Source organism: Molothrus aeneus, chromosome 14 (assembly GCF_037042795.1).
Source record: "Molothrus aeneus isolate 106 chromosome 14, BPBGC_Maene_1.0, whole genome shotgun sequence".
Taxonomy (NCBI): domain Eukaryota; kingdom Metazoa; phylum Chordata; class Aves; order Passeriformes; family Icteridae; genus Molothrus; species Molothrus aeneus.
The window spans coordinates 18,894,296-18,916,055 of NC_089659.1; the positions used below are offsets into that span (position 1 = coordinate 18,894,296).

A 21,760-nucleotide genomic window follows, 5' to 3' on the forward strand; every position below is an offset into this window, starting at 1 on the left:
GTATTTTAAGAGTTGGAGTAAGGATTCACCTGGCTCCTAATGAATCTCCACCAAGCAGCAGCCCTGGAGTGCTCAGGCCAGAGCGTGGCACAGGCAGAGGAGCAGCATGAAGCCTGGGGAGAAGGCACACAAAGAGAATGGGGAATGACCCACAGCACCACAGCCTGTGCTGGCACCAGCCAGTGCCAGGTGACGTTTTGGTGCCTGGGAAAGGGACCTGACTTCATCCAGACCTTGCTAAATTCCCAGGGATTTTGAAGGGTCTGATGATTATAATAACTGATTGGGGTTTTTTTGGTTTCTTTTTTTTTTTTTTTTTGCATCAGCTGCTTTTTATGCATCCCTGACTGTAGGAGTTCGAAGGATTCAAAGACTTTCAGACCTTCTGTCAGCTCTGGGGCCCGCTGCAAGCAGGGGGGAGAGGGAAGAGCTCTCCTGGCCTCTGAAGTCTGCTGCTCCTCAGGGAGCAGTGGGAAGTTATTTCTGCAATATTGCAGCTGGATCAGCCAAGGAGGAGATGACACGAGATGAATGAAATAATCGTGCTCTGTGGGCTGAGCAGGGAGCAGGGCAGGATATTGCCCTGGCAATGCTCCTGGCAGCAAGCTGAGCAAGGCAGGGCAGCTACAGGCACAAACCTTCTGCCCCAACCTTCTGCCCCTAACAGCAAAAACTTCTTCTGTCTGCACCTTTCCTCTGCCTTGTCCCCTCCTGTGCAAGGGAGGGTCATTCCCAGGTGCAGAGACAAGTTACTCTGATCAGGAGCACTGAACCCAGCTTGATTTGTTCAGTGTGACCAGTCCAGTGCCTGGTTTTTATCTACCCAAGTGCACACCTCCTAAGGTGTCCCTGCCCTGCTCTTTTGGAAGGGTCACCTGCTAAAGACAAGCATTTTTGTGAGTGTGGCAGGTGACACCAGTAAATCACTGGGTCCCACTGCTGCCAGGGAGACCCTGATGGGCCACCTCGTTTGTGGCCCTCTCAACCCCCATTTTCCTTTTCCACACACCAGGGTCTTGCTTTGTTGTGTGCTGGGAGTCCCTGGAGGGTTCAGACACCAGTTTCTGCAAACCACCCCTGTGCAGGTTTTTTTCCCCCCTGCTTATCCCAGTAAATATGTTTCAGTTAATCCAATTTGCTCTTGCATTGAGTCACATCAAACACAGTGGCTGCCAAAGAAATATTCAAAAAAGCAGCTCCAGGCCCTTGCTCATGGTGTGGGAGAGGAGGCTCCGTGTGGGCATCGCCCATGGAGAGGGCAAACAGCTCTCTTGGCCCTGAGACACAGCTGGGGTGCACCAGTGACCAGCAGCGAGTAACACAGGGGCAAAGGACCAAATCACATTTGTACAGCCTCCTCCACCGTGTTTCCCTGCATTATTGAAGGGAAAACATGTTCTCTTCTAGTCTTTATTCTTTCTCTTTTGCACTCAATCCCCGCTGTGGGCGAGTGAATTAAATCAAGCGCTCCGAGCCCAGGTTTCGTCAAGACTCTCTGATCACACTCTGGGTGTAGTGTAGGGCGAGAAAGGCATCCCTGTTCCTGCAGCAGGACAGAGCCAGCCCTGGGATCAGCCAGACCTGGGCTTGGAGCTCTTGATTTAATTCCATGGCCAATCACAGTCCAGCTGTCTGGACTGTCTCGGTCAGTCACAAGCCTTTGTTATCATTCTTTCTCTATTCTTAGCCAGCCTTCTGATGAAATCCTTTCTTCTATTCTTTTAGTATAGTTTTAATATAATATATATCATAAAACAATAAATCAAGCCTTCTGAAACATGGAGTCAGATCCTCGTCTCATCCATGTTGGGGGTGCCTGCAAATCTCCCACATCCCACCAATCCCCCACCTTCCAGCACCCAGGGCCCTGCAGGAGCAGCAGGAAATTTCACCTGCAGGCCCCCCAGAGCCGCCACGGGCAGGAAGGGCTGGGGGACAGAGGGCAGCCCCTCCACAGCCCAGTAAAGGCTGGGGGCTGCTCCCCCTGCTTGGCAGGAGGGGACTCTGGCCCCTAAGGGCACCCATGAGGCTGGAGCAGGCACCAGCATCTCTATGGACAACCCATCCCCTGCAGGGCAAAACTGATTTTTTGGAATTAATTTCTTTACAGAGCTGGAGTTGAGCTAGCTTTAGGTGCTGTTTAAGCAGCTTTCCCTGTGCCTCACGTTCAGCATTTGCATGGTGGGATTAAATGAGATGGGGGAGCAGGAGCAGAGGTAACAAGCACCTCTGGGTGCCTGCAATCTGCACACCCAGAGCAGGGTCTGAACCTCCTCAGAGGCCTCCATCCTGCATGCCTAAAGCATCCCCCATGGGGCAGCAGCAAAGGAGCCCCAAAAGCTTCAGGATGCAGCATTGGAGGGTCAGACCCCACCAGCCTGAGGTGCTGCAGCCCAGCAGGACCCTCAGCACCCTCCAGCAGAGATCCTTCATGCTTTGGAAAAAAAGCTTAGCGAGGAGGATTTCTCCTCTCTGTCATTAACCTGACATAATGTCTTTCCTGCTGGCAGCTTTCAGGCTCAGCAGGTTTGTTATAAAATTCATTATCAGATATTGCAATCACAGTCACCTTTATTGGGCTCTGCATTTACAATAATTAGGCCAATAAACACTGATTTATAAAAATGACAAACAGGAACTCCCAGTAAGCAAGAAAAATGTGCTTTCTTTAGCGAGCAGTTTCTCACAGGATGAAAAAAATTGTAGAAAGGTAGGAACCAATCACTGTAGGTGACAGCAAAGTAAAGCAGATTCTCCTGGGAATTTCCACATCCCAGCCAAGCCATTAGCAGGGACAGAGGCAGGGTCCCTTCCCAAGGGCTGCAGAACCAGGGAGCAGGAGAGATGCAATGGGAAGAGAAGATCACAGCAGGTGGCACAGAGAGGGACAGAGCAAGGAGGAGGCAGCAGGAACCAGGAGAGAGAGTGGGAACAAAGCAACAGCAGAGAGAGAAATCCAACAGAAGGGAAGAACCTTGGCAGGGAGGGAGGGAAAAAAAATAAAAAAGAACCTGCCAGGTATAGCAAGGGAGAGCAAAGCAGTAGAAGAGAAAGAGCATGAGATGGAGCTGCAAGCCTTAATGTCAAGGAAAAAATGAGAGAGGGAGGTGTTATCTGAGAGAGGGCACTGCAGATGCTCTCTGCATTGCCAGCCTGCTCCAAAGGCACAGGGGCTGCCTCTGTGGGCTTTCTGAGGCACAGCCAGGCTGGGGCAGTGAGCTGGGTCCCCAAAACAGAGCCACAGCCAGGCTGGGGCAGTGAGCTGGGTCCCCAAAACAGAGCCACAGCCAGGCTGGGACAGTGAGCTGGGCCCCCAAAACAGAGCCACAGCCAGGCTGGGGCAGTGAGCTGGGCCCCAGAACAGAGCCACAGCCAGGCTGGGACAGTGAGCTGGGCCCCCAAAACAGAGCCACAGCCAGGCTGGGACAGTGAGCTGGGTCCCCAAAACAGATCCTCACGAATGGAAGATGTGGGCTGACACACCATGCAATGCTGAACGTGAGGCACAGGGAAAGCAGCTCAAACAGCACCCAAAGCTAGCTCAACTCCTGCTCTGTAAATAGATTAATTCCAAAAAATCAGTTTTGCCCTGCAGGGGGATGGGTTATCCATGGAGATGCTGGTTCATCCTGCCCCCTCTGCAGCCCTTCTGCCACCACACATGGCCAAGGCAGAGAGAAAGCAGAGCAGGAGGAGGAAGGGACCAGCCCCTGCCATCACTGCCCTGTGGGCACACAGCCCAGCCTGGTGCAGTGCCCCACAGCAGCAGGGCTGGTCAGTGCCCACCTCACTGCCCCACAGCTCCCACCTCCCCTGTGTGCCCCAGGACCTCCTCCCATCGCCCTTTCCTACCTTTTTGGTCTGTTTCCTCTAGCTGATGCTCAGCCCCCAGCACACACTGCTGCTAGGAACCCTACAGCCCCACCCTGCAGCCAAGGGCACACCCCAGAGCCATCCCATCCCCTATATACCCTCCCAGGCAGCTGAGCAGCGTTGGCTCCAACCACCTCTGCTCATGAGGAACACCTGGTGGCCCAGGAAGGAGCTGGGCTGTCAGGAGTGCCCCCCATCTGGGCACCCCCAGGGCCCCCCAGCTGCCAGCAAACATCCAGAGGGGAGCCAGCATCAGCTGATGAACCCCAAAAGCCATGGGGATACAGAGCCCTCCAGCACTTCGTTCTGCTTGAGGCAGACGTGGGCAATCATGCTGACTTTGTTTCGTTTCATTTATTTTATTGATTTTTAAAATAGCTGTTTTTTTCCAAAAGCGCCCTGGGGCTGTGAACAGCTTGATGTGCATGGGAGAGCAGGGAAAGAGGCAGAGCTGGAGGTGCAGGGAAATAGGTGAGGCTGCATGGAGACTCCACGGAGAAGAACCAGGCAAAGCCCATCTCCTGAGCCTCAGAATCTCACCAGGAACCTTGGTGCACCCAGGAGAGCTGGGGAATTCACCCTCCCAGCACTGGGCTGCAGCTGCCTGTGCTCTCAAAGGACCCGGGAAAATGGTGTTTGCATCATCACTGGGCAATTAATGGCAAAAGCCGTCAATGGGAGAGTTAATGACATTCAAAGAAAAACTAACTGTGTTGAAATTCTTCAGTTTAATGGATCCTTTCTTGATTAGTAGCATGTGGGAGTAATCTCAACTCTTTCTTTACTGGCTTTAGAGTAAACAACATTAATGCATGTATCAGGTGACAGTAAAATAAGGCAGGAGACATTGTGGTGCTTCACGATTCAGTAGGAAATGTTCAATATGTTAACATTAAACACTTTAGGTTTGCTAAGCAGTGATAAAATGCTGGTTATTCTCCTCACACAATCCCAGAGCAATGCAGTCCCTTTCACCAAATTTTTTCTTCTCCCTGTGGGTTTCGCCCTGCCAAGTTCTCAGTTGAGGTAAGAGACTGACCTGGCAGTTCCTCAGAAGGGACCTGGTGCCGCTCCACGTGCTGATGAGTTCATTGCTGGTACCCAGAGCATCCCTGCATCCTGCAGGGCACCCCACACCTGCACCCCACACCTGCACCCCACACCTGCATCCCCAAACCTGCAGCCCACACCTGCACCCCCACATCTGCACCCCACACCTTCACCCCACACCTGCACCCCACATCTGCACCCCACATCTGCACCCCACACCTGCACCCCACACCTGCACCCCACACCTGCACCCCCCACCTGCAGCCCCACACCTGCACCCCACACCTGAAGCCCACACCTGCAGCCCACACCTGCAGCCCCACACCTGCACCCCACACCTGCACCCCACACCTGCACCCCACACCTGCAGCCCACACCTGCACCCCACACCTGCACCCCACACCTGCAGCCCCACACCTGCACCCCACACCTGCACCCCACACCTGCACCCCACACCTGCACCCCACACCTGCAGCCCACACCTGCACCCCCACACCTACATCCCACACCTGCAGCCCACACCTGCAGCCCCACACCTGCACCCCACACCTGCACCCCCCACCTGCAGCCCCACACCTGCACCCCACACCTGCACCCCCACACCTACATCCCACACCTGCACCCCACACCTGAAGCCCACACCTGCAGCCCACACCTGCAGCCCCACACCTGCCCCTCTGCAGGTGACCAGGGCAGCCTCACCCAGCTCCCGCCCCTCAGACACAGCCATCCCCAAGCTGCCTGCTGCTAATGAAGCAGGCTGGCAATTAACTGCAGCCAGCAGAGCGCTGGCATCGCCGGCATCACTCCGAGCATTCGTGAGCAGTCAGCCAGTGACAGCCCTGGTGGTTCTGAGGGGCAGATCCCTGCAGGGCAGGGGGACACACCAACCCAATGCCCCCAGGGCATCCTCTTCTTGCTCTCCTTTCCTGCACATCCCAGAGGACTGCAGACTCTTCCTCAACAACCCTCAAACTATTTTTAATAAAAGGCTTTTCAATGTGGCACCAAAACACATGGAGCTCTCAATTACATTTTAGCTGTCCCAGAAGGAAGCAGCTCTTTATTGGGAAAAGTGACTGACGCTGGTGCAGGATTATGGGTTTGCTCTTTGCATTACAGGTATTCAAAGCCCGCTGAAAATAAAAACTGCTCAGCACACATTCCGTAGTAGAGCTAAGCCTCGTGCATGGGGAAGCATTTCAGGAGAAGTTAAGTGTTTGAAGTAAAACTGTGCAGTCATCTGGTAGAACAGAGACATGAAATTGTTATTTATCAAGATGAAACTGGCATTTGGATAAAATTCTCCGGCGCTGTTAATAACTTCTGTTGACGAGGGAGCTGCGAGAGCAGCGCTGAGGCAGCTGTCCCCAGAGCTCACAGGAGTGAGATTTTTCATGGGCTGTGAGCAAGGCAAGCGTGTGCCTGCTGTAATAACTTTCTGGGCGCCTCCGTCACAACGGCCACCACGAATTCATCTTTTTCTGCTCTCTCCCAAAGCTTTGTCAGTTTTGAGTAATTTGCTGTGAGTAGCAGCTGCTGGAGTGCCACATGGAGGCACGTGCGCCTCCGACATGAACTCCAGCTCCCTGAGCAGTTTTATCATCATGATTAAGTTTCTTAACTTGAATCAAGGATGTCTCTGGAGTTCCCTACGACGATGTGAACTTAAGATAAACAATGAATGATGAATAGGCCAATTACTGAAGCCTCCCTCACTGAAACCCTCGGCTGAGGCTGGCTGATAAGAGGAGGCACACGTCCTCTCATCTGGCAAATGTTACCGAAAATTGGACAGTTGGAAGCGAAGACAGTCCTGGGTAATCAGGCGCTGGCTAATGAGCACCTCTCTTTTATATGTGATTCTTCCCTTTCTCTGTTTGCTGCCCATAATGCTGGAAGTGGAGAGGGAGCCCTCAGCCTGAGCCACGTGCTGCCAATGCTGCACCTTGGTACAAATCCCTGCCCTCGGCCCCACATGCATCCCAGCACAAGGCACAAAAGCAGCAGCAGACTGTCGAGGCCTGTCTGGTGGTCCTGCACCTCCTCTGGGCTAAGGAAGCCTTTCCTGAGAGACCCACCCAAAGAGAGGAGCAGCCATTCCCAAAGCAAAGGGATACAGAGAGCACAGCTGAGGATGGAGGGAAAAGCACCTTGGAGCAGGGCTGCAGCTCTTCAGCCATGCAGCCAGCCAGCATTCATCATTTTGGGGCTGAAGCACCAAAAAGAGCAAAGCAAGAGCATTTTCCCTACTGAGAGATCTGCCAGTGGCAGACAAGGCCAAGGGCTGCCGTGGAGGGGGGCACAGAGAGTCCCTGGGGTGCTGTGGCTCTGTGCTGCCCCTCTGGCCCCATCCAGGAGCAGGTGTCACCACTGCCAGCACTGAGAGCTGCCTGGCACCACGTGCCACAGCAAATGGTATGATTTACTTACTACCTATGGAATTGCCCAATTAATTCACTATCCACATTAATATTATGGCTCATTTTTAACTTTACTGTCTCCATCGTTCCAATTTAGTGCTGCTCAGAGATGCTGCCACTGACCTTAATGGGTTTTTCATTATAACAAAGAGCACGATATTAATCACGAGGGGCTTTCAGCTGGAGGCTGCTGCCCAAGCCCCACTGCTTTGAGGAGCTGCTTTTTAGTGGTTTGGGGACCTGTTTTATTTCTGCCAGGCTGCTCACCCCTGCTCACAGCGTGTACAATCCTTTGTGCTGTCCAGGAGGAATTTCTTGGTGTAACATTTCCAGGCACAGAGATTTTATGCGGCAGTCAAGCTACACTGCAGATATGATAGATTTTTCTGGGCAAATTGGAACACGGAGTAGAAAACTGAAAGGATGCACCAGTCATAGCCAATGAGCCTCTTATTGTCCTGAATAAAAATCAAATGCCTTTTAATCATTTCAAATGTTCTTCTGGGTATCAATTAGTCACACATTAATATCAGTATTGCTTCTCTTCCTCAGTTCACATCAGATTAAATTCTCCCCTGTCATATACACTCGCTCTCATTAGCTTCATGGAAAATTAGTAATTGTTCCCTCTCCATTGGCATTGATGGGAGATTTTCATCAGAACTGCTTTTTATACAGAGGACCTGCTTGTCATCCTAAGGACACTAAGAGGTTTTTCCCCAAAATTATTGTCTTTTCATAAAAAATACTTTTTTTTTTTTTTTTTTTTTCCTCTCTGAAACTCTGAAGCCTGAGCCAGAGCATTAGGGAATGGGAAAAAAACCCAACATTTCACAAGTGTCATCCTGCAGTTTCTGCCCCTCTCTGCATCCCAGCCATGTGTCTCCTTGCCAGGATCCAGTGGCTGGAGCACAGCCACAGGTGCAGATGGGGGACACCAGGGCTTGCACAGGGGTTTGCTGCTCTCAAAGCCCCAGAGCAAGGCTGGATATTCAGAACACTCTGTGTGCAGAGCAGCAGTGTGGAGGGCTCTGATCCTGCCTTCCCTGGGGCCAGCCATCCCCAGCACTGCCAGTGCTGCAAGGGGCCTGTGATATTTATTGAGTTTTATTAACTCCCAGCCCTGGGAGCTCCTCACCTCTTGCAGCTAATTCAGACACCCGATTCCTGATGGAGTTACAGTGATTGCCATTAAAAAGCTTGACATTTACCTTACAACAGTAATAAAATAATAATGCCTAATTTGGTTTATGAGTGGTATTTGCAGTGTTTCCTGTGCCTTGAGTGAGGGATATGGTGAAGATCTGCTGATCAATTATGTCTGCTAAGCAGCACTGCTGTAATTCTTTCCTGTAATCAGAACCATCTTTCAGTAGAGCTGCTCCAAAGTTTTCCTCTGAAACTCTAATTTTGACAAGAAAAGAAAATGTTTTCAAATACTTGAGTTTCCAGTGAATAACAAAAGCTTCCGAGATGGAACTTTCTGGTGGGAAGTGGAGACAGACAAGCCTGGTGTCTGCACAGATTTGCTGCATTTAGATTTCCAGAACCCCTCAGATGTTTTCAAAGGCTGCCTGTGATTGCTTTCCATTAAAAAGGGTTTTTTTTTCTCCTCCAAATAACCTTGTCAGTACGATTCCCTTCTCTTACAGCCATCTCAATTATTAACCCCCCCATGTGTGTTTTACACCCCTGCACTGCTGAGGGGCTGTGGGGTGAGGAGCTCCTGCTGCTCTGGCGCCAGGGAGCCCAAACCCCTTTGCAGGGAGCAGATACACAGCAGGGCACACCCCCAGCACACACATGTGCACAGTGCTCTCCCCAGGCTATTCAGAATCTCCGCTCCTGTCCCTCCAGGATTTACCCCTGGTTGCAGGCAGCAACATCCCAATGCTCACAAAGCCAGTGCCAGACCTGCTAAAAGCAATTTCTTTCTCCATTTCTCATCGTGAGCAAAATTCGATGTGGATTTTCTTTTTTTCAGTGCAATTTTAATTAGTGCATGATGCACTTTGGGTTTTTATTAGAGTAAACAGCTTGGAAAAAAAGTCCATGCCAGCTCTTCTACACCAGGGAGCCTCATCCTGTTCAGACCAGAAACCTCACGCTGGATTTCTGAAAGCCTTTCTTAAGATGGGTTCATTTCCATGAAGGAAAGCTACGATTTCAACAAATGGAAATTTTTGAACGTAGAAAAAAGAAAAAAAAAAAATTAGTCAGGAAATTCCTGGCTAGGCCAACATTGGGGTAGGGCTGTGCACGAGAGGGAGAGCTGAGGCCTCACCCCACACACAGCTGCACACATGGCACACATGGGCACACCCTGCTCACCTGGCTGCACGTATTACACACACACTGCCCCCTGCCATGTCTGTGTCCCTTGCCGTGCCCATGTCCCCTGCCCTGCCAGGTCCTCTGCCCCATGTCCCCCTGCTATTTCTGTGTCCCCTGCCATGCCCATGTCCCCTGCCATGTCTGTGTCCCCTGCCATCCCGTGTCCCCTGCCATGTCTGTGTCCCCTGCTATTTCTGCATCCCCTGTGTCCCCTGCCATGCCCATGTCCCCTGCCATACCCATGTCCCCCTGCCATACCCATGTCCCCTGCCATCCCATGTCCCCTGCCATGCCGTGTCCCCTGCCATCCCATGTCCCCTGCCATCCCATGTCCCCTGCCATGCCGTGTCCCCTGCCATCCCATGTCCCCTGCCATCCCATGTCCCCTGCCATGCCGTGTCCCCTGCCATCCCATGTCCCCTGCCATCCCATGTCCCCTGCCATGCCGTGTCCCCTGCCATACCCATGTCCCCCTGCCATACCCATGTCCCCTGCCATGTCAGTGTCCCCTGCCATCCCATGTCCCCCTGCCATCCCATGTTCCCTGCCATACCCGTGTCCCCTGCCATGCAGGGACCCCACTGGCAGCTCCCAGGCTGTTCCCACCCACTCAAGGACAGTGCAGCAGTGTCCCTGTCCCCAGGCTCATGGGGCACATGCAGTGTGGGCATGTCCAGCCATTGGCACAAGGGCCCGAGCTGGGGCAGAAGCACAGATCAGAGAGAAGGTGGCCCTGGCCGTGTGACAGCCATCACACCGTGGGGCCAGCAGCGCTGGGGACAGCCGGCTGTCCCCCCGAGGGGGTGGCCGTGGCCCTGCCTTCCCCCCGCGTGTGCAGCCCGAGCTCGGTGACTCCACCTCGGAGCGGGCTGGCTGCTCGCACACGGAGCGCACAGACCATGGGAGGGACGGCGGGGCGCAGCCCGGAGCGCTGCCGCTTTCTGGACGTGAGTTCACGGCTGGCCTGCCCCCCGATCCCCGCGGGGCCAGCAGGGTCCGAGCTGTGCTGTCCCCTCCTGCTGGGACCCTCGGCACAGCCCGGCCATCGCCGCTTTCTCCTTCACCAGGCAGAAGCAGCCAAGCCGCGGGAGAAGGGCTGCCCCAGGTACCAGCTCTGCGGACTGCTCTTCAGCCTGCTGCTCCTTTCCCTTATCCTGATATTTTTTGGTGTCAGATACCTCTGGAACCCGGCACCCAGAAAAGTAAGTAAAAACTCTTTGATCCGGCATTTCAGAGCGCTGCTTCCCCAGACAGAGCTGTCCCCCTCCCCTTGACTCGCTGAAACTTTTAACAACTCTCCAAAACCCAGGCAACTTCACAAGATGCATTTTCTCAGACCACAGGTACTCCTGGGACTTTTAAAAATCTTTGTATTATTCATAACTAGCTTTTACTTTATGCAGGCTGGTTTTCTCCCCCGTCACCGCGCTCTTTCCCCAGTTGACAATTACAGGGGATGGGAGCTACACCATGAAGAGTTAAAGTTTCTCTTATTTCACCAGCAGCAAATTTTATGACAAGTAAGAAAATATTTTCCATTTCATTTCAATTATCTTGCCAGAAACCGGTGGAAAAGTCATTATGCCACCGCATAAAGAGGAGAGAAAGCCAGGACGCAGTGGTGATTGATTGTCATGGATTATATTTCTTACTTTAATGTGTCTGCAATGTGAGGGACGGTGAGGCGGATTAGCTTCTGCAGGAGCCTGTGCTAACAGGATTGGGCTCCTTTATTCCCAGCTGCAGCCCAGCACTGCTGTGAGTGCCGTGTCGGGGCGGCAGCGGGGCTGTGCCTCCCCAGCCGTCTCTGCCCGCCGCTGCCCAGCATCCTGACACTGCTGCCAAAACCCTTTTATCTCACACCCCCAGGGAATCGTTTAACCTTGAAACCCACAGCCCGCCTGCTGCCCCTCGTCCTCCCTTCCTTTGAATTTCCATGCTCACCCAGGAGGCCCCGCTTTGCACCCCATCACCAGTGGGGTTTGCTGGCTCTCAAGAGCATCTCCAAATTCCTGTGCACAGCCAAGGCAGCCTCTTTCCCACGCTGGCATCTCCAGTCTGCTCCCTGCACTGTCCTGGAGCCACTCCAGCCGGCCAGGCCGCCCTCCTGCCGGGCAGAGGAAGCACCCTGCTCACTGGAAACTTTATCTTCTTATCAGCAAATAGAAATAAATACCCCTGAAATAAAAGGAAAGACAATAAAAGCCATATGTTCCTCCAGAATCCTGCCAAGACGATTATAAAGTCTCTACTGTTCCTAGAAAAACAGGGGTCATGCCAGCCATGAGAGGAAGAGGCTCTTAACCCCTGGAGGGGCAGTTTTCTCCAAGAAGACAGTGCAGGGACAATGCACAGCTTCAGGAGGGACAACCAGAGCCCTTGGTGTCCTCACTGGTGGAGGATGGAGTCCATGCAGCACTCCCCAACACCTGATGGGCAGGCAAGCAGAGTGTGAGGCCAGGAGAAAGCAGAGCTGCTCCTGCAGCAGAGATGCACCCAGACACTCCCAGAGCCCAGCACTGCCCCATCCCTGGGGCTTCTCCAGCTGGCCCAGGAATCCTCAGGACAAACAGGCTGGAGGGGGCTGGAAGTTAGTAACGCTCAAAAATATCAGCCAAGGGGAATTAAACTCTTTAAAGAACATGAAACCCTTCAAGCTTCCTTCATGTAACTGGAGAGTGGAAAAAAAACTTGAAAGAAGAGTTGTTCCTCTGAGGGGTGGCCTCGGACACGGCTCTGCCCTCTGCACAGCAGCCTCCTCGCCAGGCAGCACAGCTGATGATTCAGCTAACGAGGGGCTCATCACAGCCTTGTAGAGGGACATATTTCAACCATTCCCCAGCAAGTGTCATTTTTAGCCCTATAAAACATCTCATAGCTCTGAGCAGCACAGAGCTGGCAAAGCCCAAGTGGGTTAGCTGGCTGCTGTGCTGGCCAAAGTCATTCTCTGTAAATGGAGAGGCACTTGAAGGTAAGGTGCCACCTGGGATCCTGCCCTCCTTGAAATGATTTATGGCGCTGTGTGCATTTTGTCAGTCAAAACCAGCGGCCTTCCACCCATTTTAGGCTTCAGACTGTTTTACCATATCATGAGATCCATGGAGAGCTGTATATCTTTACAAAGTCTTCCTGCAGACCATCAGGAGATGTCCATGGCTGCCAAGGCACACATCACTCCTCTAACCTTTGAGCAGGGGTGAATGTTCCTATCAGTTCCCATCTGCACAGGCAGTTCTGCACCCAGTTGGGTGCCAAGCAGGGGATACCAATGCTGGGAGCACTGCTGAGAGGCTCTGAAGCCCCGAGGGGAGGGATGTACAGCAACCAGGGGACTGTGAATGGGGGTTTGGGCTGGCACTAAGGGCAGAGCTCCTGCCCCTCACCAGTGGGGCCCACATGCTCCTGCCCTGGCTCATGGCCATGCCATGGGCTGAACAGGGCTCTCCCATCGCTGTGCCTCCATCTCTGCTCCATCTCCTGCCCTGGTTCATGGCCATGCCATGGGATGAACAGGGCTCTCCCATTGCTGTGCTGTCTCCATCTCTGCTCCATGGCCATGCCATGGGATGAACAGGGCTCTCCCATCGCTGTGCCTCCATCTCTGCTCCCTGCCCCGCGGGCTTGAGGGAATTTGCAGGATTTCTTTTACTTCCACGCGGCTCCGTTCGATCTGGGAAAGGAGGCTCCCCAGAGCCAGCAGGATCGTTTTTGTGCTTCAAAGAGCATCTGCCACTACTCACCCAGGAAGGGTCAGGCATCCGCAGGGACCGAGGGCTGCCGAGTGCGAGCGGGAGAGGGAGAGCGCTGATGCTGATGCTGCTGCTGCTGCCACTGCCGGCGCTGCTCCCCGGGGATGGGCCCACCGGGAAGCGGCTGCTAACGCCCCGGAGCTCTGCAGCAGCCCTCCAGGAGGTCTTTGATCCGCAGGCAATCCTTGATCTCCTCCAGGCAGAGAGAGGCTCTTCCCTCTGCCTTTGGGGAGAAACAGAAGGCGCAGAGATGGCGCGAGTAAGCTGGGGAGGACACGGTGCAGCAGGTGAGCCGGGGACACCGTGGTGGAGCAGAGCAGCCAGGGATGCAGTGGGCAACAAGCAGACCAGGCAGAAGGAGAGTGAAGTACCTGTGGATTCAGGAATTCAGTCCAGCCGGGGCTGTAACCAGGCTCAGGTCACAGAAAGCACCAGCAAAGGCTGAGCTGGGGCAAAGCTCCTGCTGCAGGTGTGTGAGGAGCATCTTCTCCCAGGTTTGACACACGTCCCAGGCTTGACAAACATTACCCCTCACCCTGGCTGCAGCTGCCCTTTCACCCAGCCCAGGCTCCTGCCTGGGAGCTGCCTCCCCTCATGCTGTCCTAGTGATTGCTCTGGCTCACAGCTGGGCTTGAGGGAGCAGCCAGAGCCATGGCAGGGTCCCCAGCAGTGCTGGTCACACACCCAGCACAGCCTGTCCACCCACTGGACAGCCTCTGAAACCAGAGGGTGTGAGCTGACCCCTGTGTGACTGTGGCCTCCCAGGTTTATGACATGGAGCACACGTTCTTCAGCAATGGTGAGAAGAAGAAGATTGTGATGGAGATTGACCCCCTGGCCAGGACAGAGACCTTCAGCAGCGGGAATGGCAGTGAGGAGATCCTGGAGATCCATGACTTCAAAAACGTGAGTGTGGCAGCTTGTCCCTGAGACCCTGCAGTCCTGCAGAAGGACTGATGGGCCCTGCAGGACACTGTGAAGCCCCTGGAGCAAGTCCCAGGACTATTTATTCCTGCATCAGGGAGAGCAAGACCCAGATACGCTGGGGATGCTCTCAAAGGAAAGGAGATGTGCTATCTACATGAGCTTCCACCTGTATTTAATAGTGGCGTGGTTGAGTTCCAATGAAATACATCTTGGAAGCCAGAGCTAGCTATTGGATTTACCCTTGCAAAGAAAGGCAATGATCATCAGTCTATCTGAGCCCAGTGCATTTGTCTGTCTGGAGAGCATTAAAACCTCATGACACTGAAGAAAGCTCTCTATGAAACCTAATTAAAATTTGTAGGGAAATACCCTGTGCAGTGACATATGGCAAAATTTTGAGCTAATAACCTAGCAGGAACTGGGGGCTGAATGTTCATATAACCATAACGGTCAGATGCTATTCTGCATATTTTTATTTATTATAATGAGAGCTCGTGATAGTTATCAGGAGAAGAGGAGCAGAGTAAAATTTTATGACTACCTGCCTTAAAATATTTGTAAAAAGCCCAGTTCTCCCAAACCATAAAATGCAATATCCCTTATGAGAACCTGTTAGTACGTGTTAGCACCGCTGCTGAACGGAACTGGCACAAAAATAGCAACAGGAAAAATATGACTGAACCTTCCTCGTCCAGCTGTACCCTGCATCCAATGGGTTATTCATCCTACTTTCTGCCCTGACTGCCTTTTGTGTGTTTGCTTTGATCCTGTAGGGAATAACTGGCATCTTCTTTGTGGGACTTCAAAAATGTTTCATCAAAAGTCAGACTAAAGTCCTGCCTGAGACGACAGAGGCCAAGATCCCTGAGCTTGAGGTAGGTGAATAGAGCAGGGCCCCCCTCTGCCCTGTGAAACCCACTGTTCTCCCTGGCATAGGGGCTGCCACTCCTGCCGCCTTCCCATCTGCTCCAGCCTTCCCAGAGATGTGCAATAAAGAAATAATGAGTTGTGATCGCTTCATAAACTGATCTTATTTCAGAGGATTGCTTATGAAAACAAGTGAAAAGAGACGGGATTAGAAAGCAACAGACAAAAGCCTCTCAGCACAATACCAGAGATCAAGAACAATAATCCTGTTGTAGTCAAAAGGTCGTAAGGCAGCTCAGGATTAGCAGGCACCAAAAAGTCAATCAATTGTTTTCTCCAAGATTTGAGCCTCATGTTTTCAAACAGAATGAGGCAGAAATAAGGGATTTAAAAGAGCAGCCACGTTTAAGAAATGCAAATTGAGAAAACCCTTGGCATGCAGACCTGAGAGATAGGAAACACCAGACTGGGGCCACTTCCTTGTCCCGCATGGACCTTCATCCCACTGATGTGCCTGATTGCTTCCTGCACCCGTTTAACTGCCCTGCATCCTGCTGCAAGGAGCCTTGCATGCTGCATGGAAAAGAGTGTGGCCTCCATGACTGAGCCCCTCCCTGACAGCGTGACCCTCAGTGACAGCAGTGGTCCTTTGTCCCTGTCCCCATCCCCAGGTCCTGGTGGTGGCACAGGGCACAGCCCTCCTGCCTCCCCATTTGCAAGAGGAGGGGTGTTGGCAGATTGAATCCCGTCCAGGGAAGCTGCTGCAGATAAAATGCCAGCAGGACACGTGTTTGAAATGAAGCGTGGGCAGAAACATTTCCCTGAATCATGACCCAAATTCCCAGACACCGATTCTTTGATTATGCCCTAAGAAGCTAATAGATCTTTCCAGCTACCGTCGTAAAAGGGATATAACTTCCCAGGCTTCAGCAGAACATTGCCCCGGGTAGAGAGCTGAGATGTAAAAGCCAGTGAGATAAATGTAGATTTAAGCTCCAGTCATGTCTTCTTGGAGCCTGCACGCTGCCAGGTCCTGCAGGCAGCACCTCCCCGACCCTGCAGCTTCCACCAGAGACTCCAAAAATGACCCAGTCTGGGTCGGGTTGTGTTGGCTCCTTTCTGTGACTTCCCAAAGCCGTAAGGAAAAACTCTATAAAAGAGATATACAGCTCTGGATGCCTTCTGGAGAGAAAAACACTTTTTGCCAGCTTGCTCTATGGGCTACCACCACCAACACAGACAATGTTGCCTTGGCAGAGAGCTCAGCGCAGACCCATCCCATAATCTTTATATATCTCCCTCCCTAAGTGCCTGCCAAAACACACCATGGACTAATGCAACGGCAGAGACATGTGGTATAAATTACTGAACACAGCCGTGCAAAGAATTTCTGTGAGGAGTAAATTAAAGTGTTCGATCAAAAAATCAGCAGCAGAAGGAGAGAGGAATTAAATCCTAGGAGCGAAGTAGAGCAGAGGTGGTTTAATCTTGGGTTTTAAATGACTTGGAGGGCTCCAGAAGGCTCTTCCAGATAGTGGGGACTGGGCAGGAAAAGGGTCTTGGGTGATGAACTAAGAGAGAGGAGAGCAGGGTGGTGAGGGCTGTCGGGGTATTGTGTGTGCATCCCATGAACACCACGAGCCAAGGCAGGTGGAGTCCAGCTGCTCTCTGGGAAGGGCAGAGGTGCCTCTAAGCCAAGGGGAGGAGAAGCAGCCAGTGCTGGGAGCTGGGTGTCTCACCACGCCAGGGTAATGTCTTGCTCTTCTTCCAGGGACAAGAAATCACCACCACCTACTTTGAGCAGTCTGTGGTCTGGGTGCCTGGGGAAAAGCCCATTCAGAACAAGGAATTCCTGAGGAGCTCCAAAATTTTTGACATCTGCAAAAATGTGACCATCTTCTGGATCCACCCCACACCAATAGCAGGTACAAGGAGCCATCTCCTCCCCAAGGGGCTCATGAGCCCTCCTCTCACTGGGAACAGCCCTGCCTGTGGCCCCTGCCTTGTCCCCCTCTGTGCCATGCTGGGAGCCCACTTCCACAGCCTCGTGTACATCTCAGGCATGAACACCGTGTTGCCCATGACCACAGGAGATCCTGGCTAATGTAATAGCAGGGGCTGAGGATTCTCTCTACAAAGCACTTGTTTCTGCCAGCTCCCCGCCGCCCTGCACTTTGCAGAGTGGCCACCCTCCTCATAACAAGGGAGAAAAAAAAAAAAAATAATCCCTTGTACCTGCAAAGAAAGCAGCGCTGCTGGAAACTGGGACGCCTAAATCCTCGACACCACATGAACATCAGAGTGTGAGCAGACATCTGCATCTAAATCACACGGCGGGGTTGCCACCTCCAGCTGCTCACTGCACAGCCCTCGCAGAGGTTGTGGCCTCTGAGATGTGCTGCTGTAATTACCTGCTCTCTCTAACCCACTTCCAGCCGAATGAGGCAGTTTAAAAATCCCTGCTGAGCAAACTCCCTCTGCTCTGCAGCCACAGAGGCACATGGCATTGCTCACAGGTACTGGCCAGCTCACCTGTGCTCCGGAGAGCAGGTGGGCACCAGAGCTCCCTGGTGCAGAGGGAGGCTGGTGTCCCTGACTGCTGTCCCCTTTCTGCTTCCTTGTCCCTGCTTTTGGACCCACCTGCAGCAGTGTCCTGGCTCAGTGGGTCCAGCTGGGCTGCCAAGGTGCACCCAAAGCCTTTGCCAGGACAGCAGTGTCCCAAGGCTTGTCTGGCACCTTCCCTAGCAAAGGAAATTATTGCTGCTGTGGTTCTTTCCTAAGCTAAGAGAGCTGAAACTGAGCATAATCTGCCCCAAATCATGTTGCTCTGATGGGGCTCTACAAATCCACCCCCAGCAGCAGAGCCCAGCAGGAGGATGTGCTTCTGCACACCCACAGCCCCATGCAGGAGATGCCAACAGCACCCACCCGTGAGCATGGGGATGGAATGGGGCCATTGTCTCCCTCAGCCCTGCCCCAGGCTGGGTGAGAGCAGGAGGCAATGGAGCACTGGCTTGCAGTGGGCCTTTCCTGTACCCTGGCACCAAACTCTGGTAGAGACATTAATTCTTGCTGCTGCATTTGTCCCCTGTTCCGTGGTTATTGGCAGTGACATTTGGACTCTCCCTGTAGCTCCTGAGCTGGCCAACCTTGAAGGGGCAGAAGAAGAAGAGCCTGAGCTGCAGATGGACAGCCAGAGCTGGCTGGACGGGGGGAACGAACACGAGCTGGAGGAGGACACGCAGGCAGGGCCCAAGCGTCGGGCACGGCAGCTCACCGAGGAGGAGCTGCCTGTCAATGACTACGTGAGTGAGAGAAACCCACCCTGGGCTGCCTGCCTGAGTGAGAGAAACCCACCCTGGGCTGCCCTGCCTGAGTGAGGGACCCACCCTGGGCTGCCCTGCCTGAGTGAGAGAAACCCACCCTGGGCTGCCCTGCCTGAGTGAGAGAAACCCACCCTGGGCTGCCCTGCCCACCGTCCTGGCCATGGTCAGGAGTGTCCCCCGGCTGTGTTCCTTGGGATGATGATGCCCTGTGCATGCCCTGGGGGTGTCCCCACGTCCCCGGGGAGCCCTGCTCCTCCCCTGGGGTGCCCAGGTGATTGGAAAGGTTGCCCGGGTGCCTCAGCCGCGCAGCCCCCTCTGACTGCGCCTCTTGCCGGCAGTCGGAGAACGGGCTGGAGTTCCACCCTCTGTGGGATGAGCGGGGCTACTGCTGTGCCCAGTGCCGCCGTGCCCACCGCTACTGCCGGCGGGTGTGCGAGCCGCTGCTGGGCTACTACCCCTACCCGTACTGCTACCAGGGCGGCAGGGTCATCTGCCGCGTCATCATGCCCTGCAACTGGTGGATCGCGCGGATGCTGGGCAGGGTGTAGCGGGGCCGTGCCCGCTGCCAGCCTCCAGGAGCCCGCTGGCACACCGGCAGCACCGCGGGGCACGGCCCGGCCGGTGATCCCGCACGCTGCCCGGGCACTGCCCGGTGATCCCAGCCCTGCCCGGGCACTGCCCGGTGATCCCGCACCCTGCCTGGGCACTGCCCGGTGATCCCGCACGCTGCCCGGGCACTGCCCGGTGATCCCAGCCCTTCCCGGCCGGTGCCCGGTGATCCCAGCCCTGCCTGGGCATTGCCCGGTGATCCCGCACGCTGCCCGGGCACTGCCCGGTGATCCCGCACCCTGCCCGGGCACTGCCCGGTGATCCCAGCCCTTCCCGGCCGGTGCCCGGTGATCCCGCACGCTGCCCGGGCACTGCCCGGTGATCCCGCACGCTGCCCGGGCACTGCCCGGTGATCCCGCACCCTGCCCGGGCACTGCCCGGTGATCCCAGCCCTGCCCGGGCACTGCCCGGTGATCCCAGCCCTTCCCGGCCGGTGCCCGGTGATCCCCGCCGGCCGCGGCACCGCCCGCGCTGTGACCCCGCGCCCTGCGCTGCCCCCGCGGGGCTGCGGGAGCCAGGCTGAGCAGCAAGAGGCGAACAATAAAGGTCCTGTATGAGCGATTGCAAAGACAATGGAAAGTCGTTCAGTCTCAGTCTGATGCTCAAGGGGTCTGCGAAGGGATCTGAGTGCGCGGCTGCCTCCAGGAGCACCCACAGCTCGGTGCGGGCGCTGCAGCCTGCGGAGCGCCCTGCTGCTGCTGCTGGGGGCTGCTCAGCATGGCCTGACCTCCCGTTCCAGCGTGCTCCCATGTGCTCAGTTCAGCTGCTGACAGCTCAGGGGTGCCACCAGTCCCCGCTGCAGCTGTGGCAGCACAGGCACAGGGAGCTGGCACAAGGAGCTCCCTGAGGAACCGAGCAGCCAAAGTCACAGGGAGTCCACTCCTGTGACCTGTCCTGTTGGTGACAGGTCCCCAGCCCTGTCACCAACAAATGGGTGAATCCTGAGCTGCAGGAGGGAAGGAGTCCTGAGCACTGCAGCTGCCCTGAGCAGGACAGTGCCTGCCACAGGGCTGAAGGCTTACACCAAAACCCCTGGGCACCCTGGGCACACTTCTTCTGCCCATGACCTTGGGCTTGTGCCAAAGCCAGGTCCCAGATGTCATCCCAGGGAGCCAGCTGCTGTTGAGGAGCTCTGACATCCTGCAAGTGTCAGCTGGCAAAACACTCAGTGTCACCAGGGGAGGACACTGCCATGGCTAGAAGGTACAGACAGAGCAGGGAACAGAGACAGGTGCCAGGTGTGTCGTCCCCAGGGCTGCCAGACCCCCCTCACAGCCCTGCAGCTCCCGTGGGGATGTGAGCAGGGCAGTTCCCTTCCTCCCTGTTCACTGCACTGACAAAGCGGTTAAAACACTGGGAGCTCCCCACATGGCATCCCAAGGGACACCAGCCAGCCTTGGGGACACCAAGCCTTGCTGACAAGTCCCCTGAGACATTGGTCCTGCAGAGAAGGGAGATGCAAACACACCCAGGGGATGTGTGAAACACACCCAGCCACAGCTGCTGCCAGCAAGGCTTCTGTCCCTGCTCAGTGTCCAGGCAGGTGACCAGGGTGCAGCCCATGCCTTTGCCAGGACATCCAGAACACCTCTCCAAATTCAAGTCAGTTGTCTACAGCAGTGCTATTTAACCCGGTAAGATCCACACCCCCTGATGGCTGCAGCACTTCTGCTGCCTGTGGGGATGAGCGGGCTTGCACCAGCCTCCACAACCCTTGCTGGTTTTCCTGCAGCTCCTTGGAAACCTCTGGGCTCCCTGTGCCAGCCCCTGCCAGAACCATCCCCATTCACCTGGCATCACTGGGTGCCCCAGGAGGAATCTGCCTGCAGGGGCACAGAGCAGGGCAGGGTCCTTCCCTCTGTGCAGGGTTGAAGATGACAAAGGGTTTATCCAAATCCATTCCTGTCTCTCATGTGTCCCTGCCCTGTCTCCATCCATGCACTCACTGCCCTTAGCCAGTCTCCAGCCCAGCTCTGACACATTCTGCCTCCCCATCCCGAGCCAGGAGGAGCTGACAACAGCCTGATTTACTCACCTGGGATAAATGAACACGAGGGTTTGGGGCGTTTCCCTCCCTCAGCAGCCAGGCTGGCCCATACCAGGGCATTGTTGGGGCAGCTCACCCAGCACCCAGGCAGCTTTGGCCAGAGGGGTGACACTGACAAAGGGCCACCACTGCTGGTGGGGGCTTCCCTGCTCTGGTTACACCTGCCTCCTCCCTAGCAACAGGACAGGCAGACACAGCTCGTTTGAGTTCAGTGCCTGAGACCCAAAAACCCCCCAAGCTTGGCAGAGGAGTGCTTCACTGCAGCACCAGGCTCACAAAGGCAGCGGCTTGCTGACAAAACAGCCCAAAAATGAGCAGTAACAAATTAATTTAAAAGCTTGAATGCACATTTCTTGCCCTGGGGAGCAGCTGGGGCCTGGCACTGCCCTGCCCTTTGCTCCAAGCCAGCTGCCAGCAGGCCAAGGATGGCTCACACTGGGCTGAAGTTACTCACCCTGCTCCTGGGCTGGGGTGCTCCAGGCCCTCTCCTCCAGCACTGTTACACAACCACTGTTATGAAGAAAATTCAATTACCGAAGTTATTTGCAGGCAGAA

The 21,760-nt window shown here is 54.6% G+C and overlaps 1 protein-coding gene across 1 annotated transcript; it reads left to right on the plus strand.

Annotated features, from left to right (window-relative positions):
• The first annotated feature begins 10,579 nt into the window (after positions 1-10,579).
• Positions 10,580-19,097, plus strand: TNMD (tenomodulin). The gene is made up of 7 exons (XM_066559744.1): positions 10,580-10,627; positions 10,748-10,882; positions 14,195-14,335; positions 15,130-15,231; positions 16,995-17,148; positions 18,356-18,528; positions 18,888-19,097. Exons 1-7 carry the CDS (start codon positions 10,580-10,582, stop codon positions 19,095-19,097), a joined length of 963 nt encoding a protein of 320 aa, XP_066415841.1.
• The last annotated feature ends 2,663 nt before the right edge of the window (positions 19,098-21,760 follow it).